The sequence below is a fragment of the Cetorhinus maximus genome, chromosome 8 (assembly GCF_964194155.1).
Source record: "Cetorhinus maximus chromosome 8, sCetMax3.hap1.1, whole genome shotgun sequence".
NCBI lineage: Eukaryota > Metazoa > Chordata > Chondrichthyes > Lamniformes > Cetorhinidae > Cetorhinus > Cetorhinus maximus.
Genome location: NC_135886.1, coordinates 51382271 through 51398015, shown reverse-complemented (window position 1 = coordinate 51398015; position 15745 = coordinate 51382271). Strand labels below are relative to the sequence as shown.

The 15745-nt window shown below is 43.7% G+C and overlaps 1 protein-coding gene across 1 annotated transcript in view; it reads right to left on the bottom strand.

The window, feature by feature from the left end:
• Positions 1 to 15745, bottom strand: part of sycp1 (synaptonemal complex protein 1) — a 270092-nt gene that overhangs the window by 132456 nt on the left and 121891 nt on the right. Inside the window, exons 7-9 of the mRNA XM_078546139.1 lie at positions 9003 to 9097; positions 786 to 970; positions 421 to 488 (exon numbers count right to left, since the gene is read on the bottom strand). Of these exons, the coding sequence (XP_078402265.1) occupies positions 421 to 488; positions 786 to 970; positions 9003 to 9097 (348 nt within the window). The remainder of the gene's footprint in view (positions 1 to 420; positions 489 to 785; positions 971 to 9002; positions 9098 to 15745) is intronic.

Here is a 15745-nt window from a genome sequence, read left to right as displayed (position 1 = left end):
GTGCAAGATTAAAAGTTTCGGCTGCATGTCTCTTTTTTCAACAGTACTCAAGTATCTTAGTATCATCAGCAAATTTGGCGACAATACATTTATCCAAGTCATTAATATAAATTGTAAATAGTTGAGGCCCCAGCACTGATCCCTGTGGCACTGCACGTGTTACGGTTACCAACCTGAAAATGATCCATTTATCTAAATTCTCTGTTTCCTGTTAGTTAGCCAATCCTCTATCCATGCTAATATATCACCCCCAACACCATGAGCTCTTTTCTAGTGCAGTAATTTTTTATGCGACACCTTATCAATTGCCTTTTGGAAATCCAAATAAACTACATCTACTGGTACCCCTAATATATCTTGAAATGTAATGAATGTTTTTAACTCCATGAAAAAAAAATGTAAAATGCATTTCTTAATTACCTAGCACTGCAGTCTTCTTTTCCAACTCCAAAGAAGAAATCTGTAAAGTTTCTTGAACCTGCTTGGACCTGTTAAAAAGTAATGTTCAGACTGAGATTATAGCACATTCTGAAGATTCATGTTTCAAGTGACAAATTGATATCACTCTTCAGATAGCGTAATCCACAGAAACAATATTAAACAAAGCATAAATCATATGTAAATAATCACATTTAGTTGGTCAGACTTAATACACGTAAGAAAAATAGGTTGGTTCACAATGTCCATCTAAATGGTTAGTCAAATATATTTGTTGCAGTTTTTACACCTTAGGAATATAATTATTGAAAAATATGAGCAATTTTTGAGAGATATTTATTTGTTACCTTTGCTGTTCTGTTCTGAATGATTCTTCCAAATGTTCAACTGTATTCCTAAGCTCAGCAATTGTTGATGTACTGTTAGATGTAACCTTATTCAATTCTTCAATTTTGGTTTCTTTTTCTTTAGTAAGCTGAACGATAACCTTCATTGCATTTTCTAATTCTTCTTCAAAAGACTTTTGAGAAACCTAATCACAATAAGCAGAATAAGCATGTCAAATTAGTAATGGTTTTTTACTATAAAATTGCCATTTAATCAACATCATTCAGCAAACAATAGAATGTCATAATTAAAAAAACAGCATAGGTTCTTTTGCATTGCATTGCCACAGAAATCAGTTTGTCACTAGTTGGTGTAAGTGAGTCTTTTCCACACATTGCTAACGTTTGTGGTGGTGGTGTAGTTCACTCAGGGAGTCTGAATTACTGCGGCAACATGCACTTTTGCATGCGTGTTACAGTCTGGAGCTATGGATAGTGATAGTAGAGGCTCCAACTGTCTTTCCACCACACAGCTGATCAGTACCTCTCCCGTTCTCACCACCTGCCATTGGTATGTGTTTGCAGGATTTGCAGGTTGATGCTCAACCTGTTTGGCTACATTTTGACCATCAAGTCCTGGAATGGTGAATCTAACTCTTGTACATCTCTCCTTTTTCCAGGTCCATCGCAAGACTTGAGCAGAAGCAGCTGAAGGAGAAGAAGAAGGGGACAGTCTGTTGAAAGATGCACCACTTATTCTTATCCTTGCAAGCATCAGCTCAGAAGTTAGTGCCCATTAGCAACTCAAAGGGAGATTCACTGATCATGACTGAGCACAAGAAAAGGCATTGGGAAATAAAATAGCCAAAGAACCAGCTCTACAACCTAACACTCTGTCAAAGGCACAAATGAAGACTTCCAAAGTTGAGTCTATCTAAGAAAGACAAATGTGCACTGTAAACTTATCAATGCATTGGAACAGCCTTTGAGGGAGCATGTGCATAATGTTGAACAGTTGGAAGATCCACCTCCAATAAGTGTGGAGCCTCATGCATCGCAATAGAATCACTGCAGTCAAATATCGAGTATGTGGTCACTTCTATGAGTATTGCATTGGGGTCCTCAGTTTCGACACCTATGTGTCAACTCTAACAACTTCAACAGAAGCTCAGACTGCTCCTGCTCTGGCTCTGGGTTTCACCATCTCCTTCAAATTGCTAAATTTGAAGAAAATATATTAATAAGGGCTTCCAAACCACATTCATTCTACACTATATTCTCAGGTAGAGCAGCGGGAATGCAAGTGGTAATGACATCGTGGTGCCTCTTTCAGGATGACAGCAAGCTTACTCCCCAGCCACCCTCTCTATCAGTGGTCGGGCTGGTACCAGAAAGCCTGCTGTACCAGACTGCCACAAAGTAGATGAGATGCTGCAGTGTGCAACAGGGTCCTCTTAGGCCTGAACTCCTTTAGGACATCCACAACAGCCATCACTAGTGCCCTCACTAGGCGTACGTACCATTCATTTTCCACTTTGTAAACACTAGAGCAGCACATGCTAGGTAGAAGAACACCAAAGACTGGGACCTTTAGTTTTTGTATCTGTTTGCTGGCAAATTAAAAATAGAATTTATGACAGGATCTTATTGTTCAGTTCCTTGGATTACTATTTGTTGACCATGCCATGTGATGTGATAGAAATACCCATGCCGGTATTTGCATAGTGGGAGAGAAGGACTGGATTGGCTGGTAGAAATGAGTTTTGGTTGCGGGTGGTGGTGGGTTGAGGGACAGTGCGGGAGTGTGATGCTTTAGCCACGACTTAAAGATTTCCCAGTTGTGGCAACTGGAAGGGTTGCCGATCCTTGCTTCTTCTCAGCATCATAGTAGAGATGTTCATCTTGAACCTCAGCCTTCACATCTTCCTCCACAGGTATCAAAATCATGGGGATAAGACAAACCCAGAGACTCACTTGGGTTATATTTCAGGACAGAACTAACTGATGCAAGCAACAGAATTTCTGTTTCAACATAGTTTGCCCATTCAAGGCTCTGATTGTATCACTCCTGCATCTGTGCATGGGTTCCTGACAGGTGTCATTAGACATATGTTTAGTGGATATACTTTCTCCCCAGGTAGCTAGCCTGTCACCCAGTGGAGTAGGTAGAAAAGAGGGATTGATGATGGGGCAGGATGAAGACATTATTTAATTGCCTGGATAACGGGCAAAATCTGCATGCCACATGACTTAGAAGGAGTAGGACACTCGGTCTCATGAGCCTGCTCCGTCATTTGATAAGATCATGGCTGATCTGACTGTGGCCTCAGCTCCACTTTCCTGTCCATTCACCATACTTATTGACTCCCACATCAATCAAGAAATTATCTAACTCAGCCTTGAAAATATTCAATGGCCCTTGCTTCCACTGCTCTCTGGGGATTAGGGATAAGAGATTTCCACAGACTAACGATGCTCTGAGAGAAAATTTTCTCCTCATCTCCGTCTTGCACACCAGCTGCATGTCCAGTGACTGGAAACCCTTCATGTTCATTTTGCCATATTAAGGCCTCCAAACTACATAGTGGTTACATTATATTCTCAGCCTAAACAGTAGGAAAGCTCTGCCACATCCGGGAATCACGGGAAAGTCTCTCCACTGTTTGGAGTCATACACAGCCACAAAGGAAGATGGTTGTGGTTGTTGGAGGCCAATCATCTCAGCCCCAGGACATCACAGCATGCATTCCTCGGGGTAGTGCCCAGAGTCCGACTATGTTCAGCTGCTTCATCAATGACCAACGTAAGGTCAGAAGTGGGATGCTCACAGATGATTATACAATGTTTAGTGCCATTCACAATTCCTTAGATACCGCAGCAGTTTGTGAACCCATGCAGAAATCCCTGGACAACATTCTGGCTTGGGCTAATAAGTGGCAAGTAACATTTGTGCCAAACAAGTGCCAGGCAATGACCATCTTCAACAAGAGAGAACTTAGTCATCTCTCCATGACATTCAATGGCATTACCATCGCCGAATCCTCCAGCATCAGCATCCTGGGGGTCACCAATGACCAGAAACTTAATGTCATACAGCTACAAGAGGAGATCAGAGGCTGGGAGTTCTGCGGTGAGTAATTCCCTCCTGATTCTCCAAAGCCTGCCCACAATCCACAAGGTACAAGTGTTACAAATGCAAATGTAATAAGAATATAAGTTTGGGTTGGAAATTGCAATTTTAAATTGTAGGATCAATGAAAAAACGCCTGATCTGAGGGGATGGCAGACAAGCCTGTGGTAATTACAGGTCAAAGGGAGGCCCATATTATATTACTGAAGTCACTATGTGATGTGTTAAAAGGTAAACTATGGGAGTCTCATTAACTATCTCTTGAAGAAACGGTTTGTCTGTGAGGGCTTATATTATTCATGTGACTGCTCCAGATCAGAGAAGATTGAAGGTCACTGGGAAAAAGGGAAGATTTTAAAGTATCCATATGCTTTTTAAATCAAAAGAGGGGGCTTAAAGTAGAGATTAGCAATTTGCATTTCCATCTGGAGATAGGCCATGTGTGTCACATTGCCATGCAGAGGGGTTGAGAAGGGAAGGTTCTTTTGTTTACCATATCTTAGCTATATTTGGCAGTTGAGGAGTCAGTCTGTGTCCAGAGCAGTTTGGAGAAGGCAGAGAAAGAATCTGCTGGCAGCCAGGAAAAGAAGCAGAGGGACATCAGGAAACAAGGGTATTTCCGAGTCACTTTGTAAGGATGTGAGTGAGGCCCATGCTCAGGCTAGGGAAATCCAAATTCATGAGGTGTTGAAGTAGGGCTGGAGGATTCACCTAGCCAAATGTTAATGGAACAATTCCCAAGAACCCCTCACCTCAGAAAATAACTCAGAAACTAAGGAAAATAGGAGTTAATTCCTAGGAGCTGAGACACGCCTTAGTTTTGTTCCAGGAGAATTAAATAACCTCAAGTAACGGTAAAGTTTAAAAAAATGAGTTATTTGAATTTACGAGTACAGTAGAATGTGGAGAGTTTTGTTCGGAACCTTGGTTTAAATTATAAATGCTTGTGAGATATACTGTTATGTTAATAGTGATTGTTATTTTTCTTTTGTCAGTAAAGGTTTTTCCCTTTAATACATGAAATCTTTTAGCATGGTCTTTTCAGTTATTAACTGGTAATTAAAATTTATTTTTAAAAGTCTCTACCAAGATTGTAACACAAGTCAGGAGTGTGATGAATAGTCTCCAATGGCCTGGATGAGTGCAGCTCCAACAACACTCAAGAAGCTCAACACTATACAAGACAAAGCAGACCACATGATCAGCACCCCAAACACCACCTTAAACCTTCATTTCCTCCACCATCAGCACACAGTGGCAGCATTGTATAAGATCTACAAGATAGAGCAACTCGCCAAGCCTCCTTCGACAGTACCTGTCAAGCTTCCAACCTCTACCATCTGAAAGAACAAGGATAGCAGACATGTGGGAACACCACCACTTACAAATTCCCCTCCAGGTTACACACAATCCTGACTTGGAACTATATCGCCATTCCTTCATTGTCATGGGGTCAAAGTCCTGGAACCCCCTCTCTAACAGCACTGTGGGTCTAGCTAAACCACATGGACTACAGTGGTTCAAGAAGGTGACCCACCATTGCCTTCCCAAGGGCAATTAGAGGTGGTCAATAAATGCTGGTCTTGCCAGCAGTGCTCAAGTCTCAAGAACTAATAATAAAAAACACAGAACTCCATCTTGGTATCATATCTGACTCTGAAATGAGTTTCTAACCACATATCCACACATTTACTAAGAGCACCTATTCCCACCTCCTTAATATTGCCCAACTCTGCCTCTGTCTCAGACATATCCTTGTATCTTTTGACAGGACAATGTCACTAACTCAGAGGTCCTGGAGGATGCTAATTCCATCAGCATACATTCAGTAGGGGAACATTTAAGGACGCAAGAGCAACTCATTTGCCCTTTCCTTGTAACCTGCAAATTTACCTTCAGATTCTTATCCAATTACCTTTGGAAGGCCATAACTGAATGTGCCTCCACCACCCTCTCAGGCAGTGCATTCCAAATCATCCTAGCCACCCTCTCCATAAAAAAAAATCTCATGTCACTTAAATTAATAAATGTTTGAGATTATGGAAAGGTGAGAGGGAAGTCAGAACAGGTACTATGACTAGTGCATCAGACCCAAAAGGAATGATAACACCATTGCTGAAAGGGGCCTCATCAACTTGATACTACAGAAGCTAACACCCTGATCCCAATGGACTAAGAAGATTGACTAAACCACAGATCTCATGGAGACAAGATAATGGAAACGTTGAAACATTGTTAGCCACAAGTATCTGAACAATAATCTATTTACTAAACTGGCTATCAAGTTCTTTTCAGTTATCTAATTGTTCAATTATGTCCTTCAGGGAAAGGAGACTATTACCCCTAGCAAATCTAACCTACATGTGCTCAACCTCCACAATATATGGTTGATTCTTCTTACTATGCAGGCAATAAATAATGCCTTGTCAGTGTCACTCAACCTCAACCAGGATCTTCTGAGATTCATACTGCTCAGATCTAGAGTAAAAATACTTATTCGGAGGAATTTCAGTGTGTTAAGAACAGATTTGCTCTGGGTAAATCAGAATCGAAGATTGCCAGGCAAAGTTGTTACTGAACAATGGGATACCTTTAAAAAGTACATAGCTTGAATAAAGTCAAGGTTCATCCCCATGGAAAAGGCAAGACAATCAAAGTCAGACCTTGGTTGCAGTACCACCAAACAGATCTTCCCTTCATCCCCCCTGGCGGCTTTCCGCAGGGATCTTTCCCTCCGGGACACCCTGGTCCACTCCTCCATCACCCCCTACACCTCAACCCCCTCCCACTGCACCTTCCCATGCAATCGCAGAAGGTGCAACACCTGCCCCTTTACTTCCCCCCTCCTCACCGTCCAAGGGCCCAAACACTCCTTTCAAGTGAAGCAGTGCGTCACTTGCACTTCCCTCAATTTAGTCTACTGCATTCGCTGCTCCCAATGTGGTCTCCTCTACATTGTAGAGACCAAACGCAGACTGGGTGACCGTTTTGCGGAACACCTTCGATTTGTCCACAAGCATGACCCAGACATCCCTGTCGCTTGCCATTTCAACACACCACCCTGCTCTCATGCCCACATGTCTGTCCTTGGCCTGCTGCAATGTTCCAGTGAATGCAAACTGGAGGAACAGCACCTCATCTTCCGACTAGGCACTTTGTAGTCTTCCAGACTTAATATTGAGTTCAACAATTTCAGATCATGAACTCTCTCCTCCATCCCCACCCCCTTTCTGATCCCCTTTTTCCAATAATTTATATATTTTTTACAAATATATTTTTCTTTTCCCACCTATTTTTAAATTTATTTCGATCTATTGTTTCATCTCCACCTTTTAGCCCATTTCGATCCCTTCCCCCCACCCCACCCCACCCCCACCAGGGCATCTGCCACTAGCTTGTCCTGCTTGCTACACTTAATGTCCCCATTCGCACATTCCTTAGATAATACCACCACCGTCAACACCCCTTTGTCCTTTTGTCTATCACATCTTTGGCAGTCTCTTCTTGGCCTCCACCTATCACTGGCCCCCTATCGAGCTCTACCAGTCCCACCCCTCTCTACCAGCTTATATTTCACCTCATTTCTATATTTCTTAGTTCTGATGAAGGGTCATATGGACTCAAAACGTCAACTGTATCCCTCTCCGCAGATGCTGTCAAGCCTGCTGAATTTTTCTAGGTATTTGTATTTTTGTTCTAGATTTCCAGCATCCGCAGTATTTTGCTTTTATTTTGGAGAAGCTGGAGTTGTTTCCTTAGGGAAGGGAAGATTGAAGTACCCAGAGTCATGAGGGGTCATCAAAAATAGAGAGAATTTGTTCCCATTGGCAGAAGTGTTGAGCACCAGAGACCACAGATTTAAGGTGCTTAACAAAAGAACCAAGAGCAACGTGAGGAATATTTATTTCACAGCAAATGGTTAGGATCTGAAATCCACTGCCTGAGAATGCGATGGAAATAGCTTTAATTGTGGCTTTCAAAAAGGAACTAGTGAAGGAGGAAGAAAATGCATGGCTATGGAGAAAGGGTAGGGGAGTGGAAGGAGCTAAATTGCCCTGTCAAAAAAATGGCAGAGGATCAATGGCCTCCTTCTATGCTGCAACCATCTATGTTCAGAGCCATCTCGACCTCAGAAGCTTCCCACCAATATTCATAGGTTACCTAGGTTACACAGCACAGAACCAGGCCATTCAGTCCAACTAGTCCACGCCACCTAGTCCACCTGAGCTGCCTCCCACCTTTCCTCATTTAAATCTACCATCGTAACTCTGTATTTCCTTCTCCCTCCTATGCTTGTCCAGCTTCCCCTTAAATGTTTCTGTACTATTTGCTTCAGCCACTCTTTGTGGTAGTGATTTCCAGCATTCTTTGGGTAAAGAGGTTTCTTCTGAATTCCCTGTTGGATTCTTGGTGACCATCTTATGTTGATGGCCTCTGGTTATCCTCTTCCTCACAAATGGAAACATTCTCTCTGCATCCATACTATTAAAACATTTCATAATTTTAAAGACTTCTATTAGGTCACCACGCAGCCTTCTTTCTTCAAGAGAAACAAAACCAGCCTGTTCATCCTTTCCTGATATGTATGTTCACCCGTACCTGTTATCATTCTTGTAAATCTTCTCTGCAAACTCTCCAGTGCTTCTATATCCTTTTTTAGTAATATGGTGACCACAACTGCACAGCATATATTTTAAGTGTGATCTAATCAAAGTTCGATACACATTTACTATAACTTCTCTACTTTTCAATTCCAACCCTCTGGCAAAATGACCAGTGGTTGTTTTTTTTTGGCCTTGCTGACCTGTGGCACAGCTTTTAGTGACTGCTGTATTTGTACTCCGAAATCCCTTTGTTCCTCCACCCCACCTAGACTTAATAGCTTCCAAGTAATAAGTAACCTCCCCATTCCTGCTACCAAAATGTACTCGCTCACATTTATGTGTAGATATTCATTTGCCAATTATTTGCCTATTCTACAAGATTATGAATGTCCTCCTCAGTATTGATTATCCCCTCCAGTTTGGTGTTATTCAACTGACAGCCACTTCCACAGCCACACAACAAATGTTTTCAAGCAAACTTTCTACTTTGGTAATAAATCATACCTCTCTTTTCTTCAATAAGTCTTCTGTCTTCTCTAGTTCTGTAGCCAGGTTTTGTTCTTTGACATGTGACTCTTGAAGGTTTTCATTGAGATGCCCTTTTTAATAATTTAATACATTGAATAGTAGTGAAAACAATTATATAAAATAACTTCGAATTTTTCCATAATAAACATGCTGAATATTTCTTGCCATTTATATTGTCCATTCAAATGTAAATAGTTGAAATCATCATTATTCTTATGCTTATTTTTAGTCAACAATGAGTAGAAAATTTTTGCAGATAACAAACAGGTACTGCACAAATTTTTTAAAAATTCTTTCATGGGATGTGGGTGTCACTGGCAAGACCAGCAATTGTTGCCCATCCTTAATTGCCCTTGAATTAAGTGGCTTGCTAGGCCATTTCAGAGGGAAAATAAGAGTCAACCACATTGCTATGGATCTGGAGCCAGACCAGATAAGGATGGCAGATTTACATTCTTCCTTTGTAATATCTATGACTCCTTTGAATTTCGGTAAAATTTTCAGCAACATTAATGTAAAGTGCCCCATGCTCAATATTGCTTTTCTCAATGAGGGTGACTGAATCAAATTAAATACTCAAAAATTCAGGAAAGATTTTATTTGCATTATAAGCAGATCTGTGAGAGAAGGAGATCACAGAAAGATCCTCAAAGGCCTTATTAAATCATTTACTGGACAGCCTTGTAGATGAGTCCTCCCGGAATCACACAGGAGAATTTTTTCCCCGTCGGGGGGGCTGAGCGGGAGCAGGCACGCAACCGATCACCGCCCGCAGTCGGCTGCGCGCCACCATTTTACGTGGGCGGGCCAGTTAAGGCCCGCCCAGCTTGACAGGCACCCGGAAGCGCTAAGCACTCCCTGTGCAGGCGGGGGGAGGAGGAAGAGTTGGGGCCTGCACTCTTTTGCGTGCATGCGCGCGAACGAACACAGAAATCTCCCTGAGGCACGGAGCTGCCTCAGGGAGTTTGATTTCATTGTGAAAAAATCAATAAAAGATTTATAAAAATTATTTGGACATGTCCCCTCATGCGACAGTGTCACATAAGCTGGGACATGTCTATGAATTTTATTTAAAATTTTTATTAAAGTTTAAAACCCTTCATGAAACCTCATCCTGCCCGTGGATGAGGTTCCATGAAAAATGCGAAGGCCGCTTGGGCTCTCTGCCTGCCCGCCAACCTTAAGGTTGGACGGGCAGCCCTGTTATTTGTTTTAATTGCTATTTAAATGGCCTTAATAGGTCTTTGACAGTTCAGTGAGCACGCAGCTGACTCTGGTGCGTGCCCGCCAAACTGAAGATCTGAATGACGCACGGTGATGTCGGGACGCATGCCCGACTTCACCGTGCATCATTTTATGCGTCGGTGAGCAGGGCCCGCTCCCTCACACCGACCAGAAGATTCAGGCCACAGTGTGGTCTTAGGGCTAACTACAAGATAGCTGATTTGGTGTTTGCAGCAAGACAACTACAAGGAAAGTGCAGACAGCAACATCAGAATCTATATATGCTGTTCCAGACTGCGTGCCTCCGCTAAAGTCACAGTGGCAGTAAGCGGGGAGGTTCTGTTTGCAAATGGCTGTGCCCTAACTGTACACAACAAGAAAGATATCCAGGCTATGGCAAACAAATGGTCGAGTGGTGTCAAAATCTTTAATCTCCACATCAGTATCTCAAAGACCACAGTTATGTTTCAGGCATAAGCTGATTAGGATGGACTGGGAATTGAAAAGGGGCATAAGGGAGGAAGATGCTGTCATACTCAACGTTCTCATCGAAATCAAATATTGTGTGCCGAGTCGCAGCCAGACCCATGATGCAGAGAATCATCTCCTCTATGTGGCTCAGGAGATGCATGCATCCTTGATCCCCTACTAATTCTGCTTTGCTCCCTCTTATTATCTGCTATCTATAAGAGAGATGGCAAAATGTCAGAGATTATGTCACACTGTGTTTGGATGATGTTCCTGCCATAACTGATTGGCTGGAACCCTGAGTACCGGCGAGTACCTCTGGGTGAGTGATGGGGATGTGGCACATTGAGCAGTGTGACAGTTAGTGTTGTGGTGTCATGTGAAGATGCATTTACTCACCTTGATCACCCACTTGTGGTCATTAGACAGTTTGAAGCACAAGGCAGAAATCACACATTGGGTCGTTTCCTGATGTCACAATCTCTTGCCCAGCAGTGCCCACCCCCATTCTATTTTCATGGTGGGGACGGGTGTGAGCCAGGGCCTGCTGGAAGCAGACCCAAGGCAGGAACAGAGGTTGGTTGGTTGCCAAGGCTTGCAAGTTTTTTTTTTATTCATTAGATGTGGGCATATTGCCCATCCCTAATTGCCCTTGTTCAGTGGGCATTCAAAAGTCAACCACATTGCTGTGAGTCTGGAGTCACATGTAGGCCAGACAAGGTCAGCAGAGTTTCTTATTAGTGAACCAGATAGGTTTTTACAACAATCGACAGTGGTTTCATGGTCATCATTAGAGTTTTAATTCCAGATTTTTATCGAATTCAAATTCCACCATCTTCCACGGCTGGCTTCGAATCCGGGTCTCCAGAGCATTATCATGGAGGTCTGGATTACTAGCCCAGCGACAATGCCACTACGCTATCTCCTCCCCTTAAAGTTAGAAAGCCCGCTTTCCTTCCCTGGGACATCAGCCCAGTTATGTACATGACTGTTAGGCAATCTAGCCCTCAATCCTCACCTTCCCTCATCCTTCATCCACGCTCTATGCCTCTCTTTATACCCCAGGCTCTCTCCACAATGCCATGCCCACTCACCCAGTATGCACCATGGACAAAACTCATGAACCCTGTAATAGTATTGGAAACTCTTTGAGATGCTCATGAAATTGTCAGAATGAACAATCAGCCATTCAAAAACCTCTTAAAAAAAGTTAATCCTATTAAGTACTCAAAATTATCAATCAAAGCATAGCTTACCTTGATAGCTGTGTCAACAAAGCCTACAGAGCTAAATACATTAGTGCCTTTCTTTTATTCTTTCACAGGATGTGAGCATCGCTGGCAAAGCCAACATATATTGCCATCCCTAATTGCCCTTGAGATGATGGTGAGCCATTTTCTTGAACCACTGCAGTCCACCTGGTGTAAGTACACACACAGTGCTATTAGTGAGTGTGTTCCAAGATTTTGACCCAGTGACAGTGAGGGAGCAGCAATATAGTTCCAAGTCAAGTGGTGGTGTTCCCATGCATCTGCTGCCCTTGTCCTTGGTGGTAGGGGTTACAGGTTTGGAAGGTGCTGTCGAAGGAGCCTTGGTGAGTTGCTGCAATGCACCTTATAAATGGTATACACTGCTGCCACTGTGTGTCGGTGGTGGAGGGGTAAATGTTGAAGGTCGTGGATGGGGTGCCAATCAAGTGGGCTGCTTTGTCCTGGATGATGTCGAGCTTCTTCAGTGATGTTGGAGAGACACACATCCAGGCAAGTGGAGGGTATTCAATCACACTCCTCCTTGTAGATGGTGGACAGGCTTTAGGGAGTCAGGAGGTGAGTTACTCATCGCAGAACTCCCAGCCTCTGACCTGCTCTTGCAGCCACATATTTATATGGCTGGTCCAGTTCAGTCTCTGGTCAATGGTAACCTGCCCACCCCCCTCACCCCCCACCCTGCCAGATGTTGATAGTGGGAGATTCAGCGATGGTGATGCCATTGAATGTCAAGGGATAATTGTTGGATTCTCTCTTCTTGGAGATGATCATTGCCTCGCAGTTCTGTGGCCTGAATGTAACTTGCCAATAATCAGCCCAAGCCTGAATGCTGTCCAGGTCTTGCTGCATATGGACATGGACTGCATCAATCTTTGAGGAGTCACGAACGGTGCTGAACATTGTGCAATCATCAGTGAACATCCCCACTTCTGATCTTCTGATGGGGGGGAAGGCCATTGAAGCAGAGGAAAATGGTTGGGCCTAGGACACTACCCTGAGGAACTCCTGCAGTGATGTCCTGAGACTGAGATGATGAATCTTCAACAACCACAACTGTCTTCCTTTGTGCAAGGTATGACTCCAATCAGTGGAGAGTTTTCCCCAATTCCCATTGACTCCAGTTTTGCTAGGGCTCCTTGATGCCACACTCGGTCAAATGTGGCCTTGATATCAAGGGCAGTCACTCTCACCTCACCTCTTGAGTTCAACTCTTTTGTCCATGTTTGGACCAAAACAGTAATGAGGTCAGGAGTTGAGTGGCCCTGGTGGAACCCAAACTGAGCGTCAGTGAGCAGGTTATTGCTGAATAAGTGCTGCTTGATAGAACTGTTGACGAACCCTTCCATAACTTTGCTGATGATCAAGAGTAGACCAGTGGGGTGGTAATTGGCTGGATTGGATTTGTCCTGCTTTTTGTGTGCAGGACATACTTGGACAATTTTTCAAACTGTTGGGTTGATGCCAGTGCTGTAACTGTACTGGAACAGCTTGAATAGAGGCACGGTTAGTTCTGGAGCGCCAGTCTTCAGTACTATTGCCGGAATGTTGTCAGGGACCGTAGCCTTTGCAGTATCCCAAGCTTTCAGCTGTTTCTTGATATCATGTGGAGTGAATCGAATTGGCTGAAGACTGGCATCTGCGATGCTGAGGATCTCAGGGGGAGATCGAAATGAATCATCCACTCAGTGCTTCTGGCTGAGGAATGCTGCAAATGCTTCAGCCTTAACTTTTGCACTGATGTGCTGGGCTCTCCCATCATTGAGCATGGGGATATTTGTAGAGCCTCCTCCTCTGGGTAGTTATTTAATTGTCTACCACCATTCACGACTGGATGTGGCAGCACTGGAGAGCTTAGGTCTGATCTGTTGGCTGTGGAATCGCTTAACTCTGTCTATTGCATGCTGCTTTTGTTGTTTGGCATGTGGCCATGCAATTAGTCCTGTATTGTAGCTTCACCAGGTTGACACTTCATTTTTATGTATGCTGTTCATGGCATGCTCCCCTGCACTCTTCATTGAACCAGGATTAATCCTCTGTCTTGATGGTAATGGTAGAGTAGGGGATATGCTGGGCCATGAGGTTACAGATTATGGTTCTATACAATTCTGCTGCTGATGATGGCCCACAACGCCTCATGGATGCCCAGTTTTAAGTTGCTAGATTTGTTTGAAAACTATCCCATTTAGCACGTTGGTAGTACCACACATGATGGAGGGTATCCTCAATGTGAAGACAGGACTTCGTCTCCACAAGAACTGTGTGGTGGTCACTCCTACCAATACTGTCATGTCAGACACATCTGCGACAGGTAGATTGGTGAGGATGAGGTCAAGTAGGTTTCCCCCATTGTTGGCCCCCTCACTACCTGCTGCAGATCCAGTCTAGCAGTTATGTCCTTTAAGACTCGGCCAGCTCGGTCATTAGTGGTGCTACCGAGCCATTCTTGCTGATGGACATTGAAGTCCCTCACCCAGAGTATATTCTGTGTTCTTGTCATTCTCAGTGCATCTTCCAAGTTGTGTTTAACATGGAGGAGTAATGATTCATCAGCTGAGTGAGGGCCATGGGTGGTAACCAGCAGGATGTTTACTTTACATGATTTGACATGATGCCATGAGACTTCAAGGATCAATGCTGAGCACTCCCAGGGCTACACCCTCCCAATTGTACACCACTGTACCTCCACCTGTGGTGGGTCTGTCCTGTCAGTAGGACAGGACACACTCAGGGATGGTGATGGTGGTGTCTGGGACATTGCCTGTAAGGTATGATTCTGTGAGTATGGCCATGTCAGGCTGTTGGTTGACTAATTTGTGGGACAGCTCTCCTAATTTTGGTACAAGCCCCAGATGTTAGTTAGGGGAACTTTGCAAGGTCGACAGGGCCATTGTCATTTCCAGTACTTAGGTCAATGCCAGGTGCTCTGTCCGGTTTCATTCCTTTTATTAGACGTCGTAGCAGTTTGATACAACTGAGTGGCTTCCTAGGCCGTTTAAGAGTCAATCGCTTTGCTGTGTGTCTGGAGTCACATGTAGGCCACACCAGGTAAGGGCAGCAGATTTCCTTCCCAAAAGGACAATAACGAACCAGGTAGGTTTTCATGACAATCAATAGTGGTTTCATGGTCACTATAACTGAGACCAGTTTTTTAATTCTGATTTATTAATTGAACTTAAATTCCACCAGCTGCCAATTTGAACCAGTGTTCCCAGAGCATTAGCCTGGGCTTAGAGTCATAAGAGTCAGAGATGTACAGCACAGAAAAAGGCCCTTTGGCCCATCGAGGCTGCACTGGTCAAACAAGTACCTAATCCCATTTTCCAGCACATAGCCTTGTGTGCCATGGCATCACAAGTGCACATCCAAATACTTCTTAAATGTTATGAAGGTTTCTGCCTCTACCACCTTTTCAGGCAGTGAGTTCCAGATGCCCACCGCCCTCTGGGTGAAAAAATTCTTCCTCACATCCCCTCTAAACCTCCTGTCCCTTACCTTAAATCTATGCCCCCTGGTTATTGATCGCTCCACCAAAGGGAAAAGTTCCTTCCTGTCTACCCTATTTATGCCCCTCATAATTTTATACACCTCAATCATGTCACCCCTCAATCTCCTCTGCTCCAGGGAAAATAACCCCAGTCTATTCAATCTCTCCTCATAACTTAAACTCTCCGGCCTAGGCAACATCCTGGTAAATCTCCTCTGCATTCTCTCTAGTGCAATCACATCCTTCCTATAATGTGGATTCCAGAACTGCATGCA